Raw genomic sequence first — 8,382 nt, 5'->3', positions numbered from 1 at the left:
AACATAATTCAATGCAATACAGTATACTACCAAGCTAGTACAAACTTTTTATTAAAAGCTGTGTAAAGCATACAAGTGAAAATCCGTTAAAAATCACCGTTGTACACGTCTTTGCACGTATGAATGTCTGTTGGATATCTGTTCTCTGTGATATAACATAATATAATATAATGTAATGTAATAATATATAACATAATATAACACAGTATAATATAATATAATAAAGCACATTATAATATAACATTTATTTATTTATTTATTTATTTATTTATTTATTTATTTATTTATTTATTTATTTATTTATTTATTTATTTATGGAGCTAGAAAAAGCCCGATGGAGATGAAATTTGGTAATCTCTCTCTCCAGCAGGCATAAAACCTTCTCATTATTTGTATCAACAGATTACAATGATCCAACAGATACATTTGGAATTATTACTAACAATTGAAACTAACAATTAAAACTAACAATTAAAACTGAATCTATAACCCTATAACTAATTGATGACGCTAGGCCTTACATAGCAGTAATAGTACTCTTGCTTAAAAAGTGAGTGAAAAGAAAAGAGTGGGAATATATACAAGGGTTGGTGGAGAAGGTGGTAGACGAGCGTGGGCTAGAAACTGTGTTAGAATCGGCATGAAGATCTAATTAGTGACCAAAAAGATGGTGGAAGGCAGAGAAAACGACGGGTTTAGAATCGGCATGTAGATCTAATTAGTGATCGAAGAATGCATGGTGGAAGACAGAGAGAAAGAAGAAATGACGACCGGTTTAATTTCGGCGGGCGAATCTAGTTAGTTTCCAATGGAGAAGGGTGGAGAGGAGTGGGGGTTGAACGATGAATATATTCTAACAATATACTATAACATAATACAATATAACACAATACATATACGAGGTCTGTTCAAAAAGTACCCGGAATTCTCATTTTTCTAAAAAAATATTTATTTATTCGTCTACATCTATATGGTCCCCTTCAAAGTAATCCCCCCTAGATATAATACACTTATGCTAGCGTTTTTTCCAGTCTTCGAAACACCCCTGATAGTCACTTTTTGTAATGTAACGCGTATACCACTCGTAAACACTTGTTTTTTCATAGCAGACTCACCGTAGGCTCTCTGTAACATTTCGCACACTTGGTTACACTTTATTTCATTTTTCACGCAAAATTTAATACAAATTCTTTGACTCTTCAATTCTTCCATTGTTTAAACTAACAAAAATCGCCGAGCTAAAAAAAAAACACGTCTACACCAGCTGCTACAAGACAGAATGTAAACAATGAATACAGCTGAAAACTTCACCATACATTAGGGACATATGTACCAACACAATAAAAAAAAATTTTGACCACCTGACTCTCCAGACGCGCGCAATTAAAAAATTCCGGGAACTTTTTGAACAGACCTCGTACTTGTAATATAATATAATACAATATAATATGATATAATGCAATGCAGTATAATACCATACAACATAATATAACATAATAGAAGATACTATATGAAGTAATATGCTATGATACCATGTATAACAGTTAATGTCGCAGTGTAAGTTATGCTCCTCCTTCGTCGCAGTACTGCAGGAAATATAATATCTCTTTGTTAATCAAAATAATAATTAAAATAATAGTAATAATAATAATAATAATAATAATAATGATAATAATAATAATAATAATAATAATAATAATAATAATAATAATAATAATAATAATAATAATAATAATAATAATAATAATAATAATAATAATAATAATAATAATAATAATAATAATAATAATAATAATAATAATAATAATAATAATAATAATAATAATAATAATAATAATAATAATAGTAATAATAATAAAAATAATAATAAAAATAATAATAATAATAATAATAATAATAATAATAATAATAATAATAATAATAATAATAATAATAATATTAATAATAATAATAATAATAATAATATTAATAATAAAAATAATAACAACAATATATAATACAATGTAATATAATTCAATTCAATATATAACAAATAATGCAACAAACAACAGAACCACATGTGGCAACATACTACCATAAATATTGCACTTTAGGATGAGCTTCAAACTACAAGCCATTTCGCCCCCTCTCATTCTGCTACTAACGCAGAAGGCGATAGCACCCAGTCGACGCCGTTCTATTGACCAAATGTCATCATAGACGCTCGTTTTCTATCCAGGCTTCGAATTCGGTTCCAAAATTTGGTTCCAGGTTAAGAGTCGAGTTACGAAACTCAGGCACGAAACGAAACGAAACGAAACTGCTAGCTATTAATAAACATTTCAATGATACACAAATAAAAATACATGGCTATGAACATTCAAATCAATACGTAGAAATGTCTCCAATCAATTGATGATCAAATATTACTGATTGAAACTAAACTAAGTTGTGTTTACCCTTGAATTTTTAATTTGCACCCCTATATAGAAAATAAAGATGTGTCCCACATCAAAATCTAGGTTCGGAATCAAGTTGCAGAATTCAGTCTGTAACTCTAAAACAAGAATGTTGAGTCTGGATTCAGAACTTCGACTTGGAAGCATTCTGAATTCTAAAACTGAATTCATCAACTAAATAGTGGGCCTAAAATCTGGAGTGCATTTGAATGAAGTACCAGAACACATGTTCAGAATGCAGGTTCGAAATCATGCTACATAACTCAATTTCATTCCTAGTCTTACGAGTCAGTTGTCGTAGTCTCAAACTTCGACTTGGAAGCATTCTTAGTGTCAGTAGGATCGTAGTACCAGCCATGCAATGGTTCTGTACATCTAGAATCGACTGCGAAGTCTGTTGAAACTGTAGGTCAAATTCCGCAAAAGGAATTTAATACCAAGGCTTGGTTTTACAGAATTTTGGAATTATACTTTTAACTTTGCATTCTGGAACTGATTCTGAACCAGAATCCTAAAACTGAAATTTAGAACTAAGATTCTGGAACTGAATTAAAGATCTGGAATCTGGAAATGGAACTGAACTCTGAACTTATTTTCTGGGGACCGAATATTAAAACTGAATTCGAGAACTGAAATTGAATTCTGGATACGGATACTGCAACAGAATTCTAGATCATCCCAAACCAAAATTCCATCTAATTTCTTAGCATCCCAAAAAAATTCCAACTAAATTGATGTAAAATTGGGTCTAAACGTCGATTCTGGATTTAGGAACTGATTCTTGGGCCTGGATATTTGAACTGTATCTTTGGAGTGAATTTAAGACTTCGATTCGTGACCGTAATGTTGGAATTAAATTCTGATTTCCCACTATTACTTCCAGAATTCAGTTCAAAAATTTAAATCCCGGTCCAGACTTCGGTTCCCAAATTTGGTTCCAGATTTCAGTACCAAAACACAGACACTAAATCACGTTCCAGAATTCAGTTTGAGTTCCTGAATTCTGACTCTGAAATTTTGAACCTTTGGACTGAATTTTAGATCTGGACTGAATTTTGGAACCGACTTCGGTGACGATTTTTACCGCTTCAGCAACATCAAGAACATGTATCACCACCAGAGTTGCAATTTGTCAGTCATGTCAAATGACCTTGACAGAGTAACTAAAATCATTGTCAACTGTAATCGGTACGGTGAAATGTAGCGTAATGCGAAAATCGCGTTTTTGATAAATTATTCAAAAACTAGACCGATTTTCGAAAAACCAAAAACACTTAAGTTTTCGAAATCAAATTTATCATAACTAAGTATTTTTAGAATTTTGAAATTTTGCTTTGCCGAGCCGTAATTGGTTTTTGAAATGTATAAACGGTAACTGTTCCGTTCCACGGGGATGATTTTAGAACTGAAAAGTAGTGTTTGTAGCAGAATTTCACAAAGAATCTGAAAATGCAACTCAAAATTATAAAATTTTAGCTAAAACAATCGAAATTTGAAAAAGTTTAGATAAAGTTTTCCGCATTTTTTTTATTGCTTGCGCGCTGCTGTTTCGTATTGAGGTGGTGTGAGAAATGCACGGTGGGCACGGTGGCATTATATCGTGAGCAAAAATTATATAAAATTATGACGCGAATTTATGCAGCATTGCGTTTTGTGTTGAAATAAAAACGAGTTGAATACAATAAAATGGGTATTGTAAGAAATTGTTTATTTTCTAAGTAACTGTCATTTATAATGCTAATAATGTCCAATTTTGTTGAGTTCAATGCATTGATGTTGCTGAAGCAATAAAGCCTGGCTGTGTGATATCGTATAACAGGTATTATTTTAGATTGTAGCAATTTTTATAGCAAAACTATAACTTCATCATTGACAAGCTACTGAATGAAATACAAACCAAGTGTTATCGTGATACAAACAATGTGATAAACATTGATAAACAACAGGTATATTCATGGTTAGCAAGTTGGTCAATACATATACATATATCCTCATGTTAGTCATTCATAATTACTCATGATTTATAGCTCTAGTGTAAGAGTAATCACTGACAATAACGATTGAATTAGCATATATTCAAAGTGTGAAGGATTCAAAAATCCATTACGTCCAGTCTTTTTCACAAGCCAAAATAACGAGAGGTAAGCCCACTGCGCTCAATCATTGGAAAAAGGTCTTATTTCTATGTGTCCGTTTTTCTTGGTATGCTTTGTGCGACGGTTCGTTCAACTGAAACGGATAAAATTTTGCGCGCATTTTATGACGCTACATTTCACCTTAAATGAGATACTCGATAGTTCTATGAACAAGTAGAAGTATACTCAGTTATGCCCCGTTTACACTTCTGCTGGCTGCCAGCATGCTGGTGTCAGTGTACTGCCCTCTTAGGAAAAAAACGTTCAACGGTGGTCCTTCGTTGGTCTAATACTTTGGATCATTGGACCACAGTTGAACGTTTTTTCCTAAGAAGGCAGTACACTGACACCAGCATGCTGGCAGCCAGCAGAAGTGTAAACGGGGCATTAAAGACAGGTGACTTTTTTGTTTTCTCTCTCATTCTCCTATTCCCTGTTGAAGTAAAAAAAATCAATGAGAGTACTAACATAAACATAAATTGATAAAGTTCATTGTTCTTTGCAAAAAGTCATCGGACTTCTGACAGATCGGCTCTCAGACACTCAATATATGGTGATTTGTAGAGTCTGGTTGGCAGCAGTCCAGTGACATAAGCTTTCCTAATTTCATCGTGCAAAGTAACTAGTTGATAGTGACATATAGCAGCTCTGATCACCACACGGTACCGAGCATCTAACTCGTAATATTTAATTCGTTGTCTTCAAAAGAATTCGCCATTTGCTCTCGTTCAACCTCGAGAAGAAATAATTCTAAATCCTAAACATCCTAAGAAATCTCCGTTCGAGGACATATCATTCAGTCTATGTACAGCTCGAAAAAATCTTGTGATTTTACATCTCATAAGATGCGCATAAATGGAGCGTTGCATTTCACAATAACTTATATTCACAAACATGTAGAATTGTGTGATTTGAAATTACACGGCTTGAAATCGAATGAAATTAAAAGCAAAAGATCAACAGCAACAGCCCGACTTGAATCGAAAAACATTTGATCACAAAGCACGCCAGTCAATCGACTGAGGCACAGAAGAACATGTCTGGTTAATGAATAATTAATTCAAATAAATCCATACATCGGCACTTGCTAGACAAGTGCAAATTACACACGGAGCCTGTAAAATTCTGTACGAATGGAATATTGCGTTATTTGACATGTTGAGTAGTTATGAATTGTATCGTTTGTAGAATTATGTCATCTGTGCAATTCATAACTTTTTTCTGTGTGCTTTTCATCCAATGTTTGTACCTATCAACAAATCTTCAGATAACGCTTGATCTGGATAGTTCTGGATGAACTAAATAGTGCATAATGATATGCGTTTAAGATATACTTCTTTCGGTTTGAAGTGCTAATTAAAATAACCGTAATGAATCGTACCACATATTACCGTAATCTGGAAAGTCATGTTGACGATGATTATCACTTTTTTGTGTAAACAGAGCGCTGTCGATTCCCATTCATACCGGCTTGTGCTACACTCCAAGTCAGTTCCAGCCAACCTCATGGCAATCCACGTTCTTCACTTTCCACACTTTGTAGTAAACGGTGCACGAGAAAGTCGATCACGCGAGAAATTTTTTTAAATTGAGAGCCACTCCACCTCGTTCGCATGTTGTGAATGTTCTAATTGATAGTTGGCGAGTAAAGTTTTTCCCATCAGAGCATTTCTTATGGTGATGCTGCGGGAAAAGTATCTGTCTCTCGTCAAGTTGTTCAATCCAGAATGAATATTGGAGCATAGTGTTAATTGCCACTTTCGGTGATGCGGACCAGTAGAACTGATTTCACCACAATCCAACTGGAATGGAAAACACCCGACGGTGCCTAATGGGACAGTCATTCATTGCCACTTTCACTTCCGCGGCGGCCCTCGGGAGAGCTAGTTTTTCTGCGGTGGTGAATAATTAAATTTTTTCTGGCACTTTTGCTCCCCTTCTGATACTGTCGGGAAATAAAGCTATCCGATCGCAGTCAGTGGAATGCACTTGAATATTGAAGTGGTCGCTTTGTGCCTAACTGGAGGGATTAAATTTCAACGGAAGCAATCCTGGCGAGTGTAGGTTAGCAGCGTAGGAAGAGTCCGGGAGCAACTGGAAACACGCTGTAGGAAGGAAAAACGAATCACCAAGAATAATGGTTTAGTAAATTTTTCGATGAACTGAGGAACAGGTTGTTTTGATTAATTAAATGATTATTCCAGAAAGCGTTTTTCCAACTTCTGCTAATTGGAATCGTTTCGGTGGCTGAGTGCTGGTCATTGGCAACGGTTCCAGCAAATACTGTATTAACTGAGGAAAACTTTCAAGAGATGTCAAACAGTAACTCGAGCGCGCTGTTATCCAGAAAGAAAAGATTTATTGTGTTTCCATTGGGATCCAGTTTTTCCGTTAGTTTCAAGCTTGGCTGGTTTTATTCAAATAATCGAATGATGTTTTGCTTTCTTCTGCAATTAGGTCGCCGTTTGTATGACTGTAGGAGTATACGGCAATCCAAACTATAACATGTACAGTTGGGCTGTGAATTGGGGAGTGGCGTACAATTTACCCAATCAGACGATTAGTTTTCATCAGGACATGATGGAACCGAAGCCGATGGCACAGAGAAGACATCGTCGGGACTTATATCAAAAACTTGAGACTGCAATGAACAGGTACAAATTGTGTAAACAAATTGCTAGCAAAGAACTGATTTCATTCTATGTCTCTTCGTTTCTGTTTTTCAGCATGGGCTACAATGGGCGCGGATGTATTCTACGTGCGCTGTGCGAGAGTTCCCAGTATTTCGGGAAAAAAGGATCGAACATGGCAGCCGAGATTTTACGAACTTTGTTTAGCTTTCCAAAGTCTAAAGTCCTCTCGATGGAACACAGCGATACGAGGCTCTACGATGAAGCACATCGGAAAGGAAAGAGCAGAAGCGTATGCCACTCGCTGTATCCGACATGTGGCTTCTCGTTACTGGAGCTTGCATTGGGCAAATATGCTAGTCCTTTAAGTTTTATGTGATTGAACGAATGTTGTGCGAGTGTTTCAGAAATCTATTACCCTTGATTATCTCTAGAAAGTGTTTGGCATGTGTTTCAATGTGCAGTATTTAATCTTCCGCTTGAAGACACGAAATAGATATAAAGAATTTTGTGACGGTTAAACAAATAAACCTCATGAAATAAACCTGTACTACCTCAGTATGTGTAAGTGTAAATAAGAGTATACGTAGGTAAGCTAAATAAAGTAATTGAAAAATACTCGATTTATAAATAAACCAAATTTTATGCAGGCAATAAATATTCGTTTGAACTTTTGTTTTTTGGATATAAGGAAAATAATAGCCCCATTAGAATGACATAATTCTTTAAACGATACAATTAATAACTACTTAGCATTAAAAATGACGCAGTATTACACTCGTACAGAATTTTACAGTCTCCGAATGTAATTTACACTCGGCTACCAAGTGCCGCTGTATGGATTTATATGCATAAATTATTCATCAAGCTGATATGGGCCTCTGTGGTTCAGTCGATAAGTTGACGTGTGCTCTGTAAACTAATGTTTCTCGGTTCAAGTCGCGTTGTTGATATATCAATCTTTCGTTTATATTCCATACGGTTTCCTGTTATGTAATTTTCAAATCACACAGTATCACATGTTCTTGAATATATATATATATATATATATATATATATATATATATATATATATATATATATATATATATATATATATATATATATATATATATATATATATATATATATATATATATATATATATATATATGTTATATATATATAATATATATATAT

General features: G+C 34.1%; 1 protein-coding gene across 1 annotated transcript; it reads left to right on the top strand.

Annotated features, from left to right (window-relative positions):
* The first annotated feature begins 5,995 nt into the window (after positions 1 to 5,995).
* On the top strand, positions 5,996 to 7,833 carry LOC131427102 (uncharacterized). Its single transcript, XM_058590026.1, has 4 exons — positions 5,996 to 6,713; positions 6,778 to 6,963; positions 7,031 to 7,227; positions 7,300 to 7,833. Exons 1-4 carry the CDS (start codon positions 6,711 to 6,713, stop codon positions 7,580 to 7,582), a joined length of 669 nt encoding a protein of 222 aa, XP_058446009.1. The 5' UTR covers positions 5,996 to 6,710; the 3' UTR covers positions 7,583 to 7,833.
* The last annotated feature ends 549 nt before the right edge of the window (positions 7,834 to 8,382 follow it).

The sequence above is a fragment of the Malaya genurostris genome, chromosome 2 (assembly GCF_030247185.1).
Source record: "Malaya genurostris strain Urasoe2022 chromosome 2, Malgen_1.1, whole genome shotgun sequence".
Lineage (NCBI taxonomy): Eukaryota > Metazoa > Arthropoda > Insecta > Diptera > Culicidae > Malaya > Malaya genurostris.
This window is presented reverse-complemented; position numbering and strand designations above follow the sequence as displayed.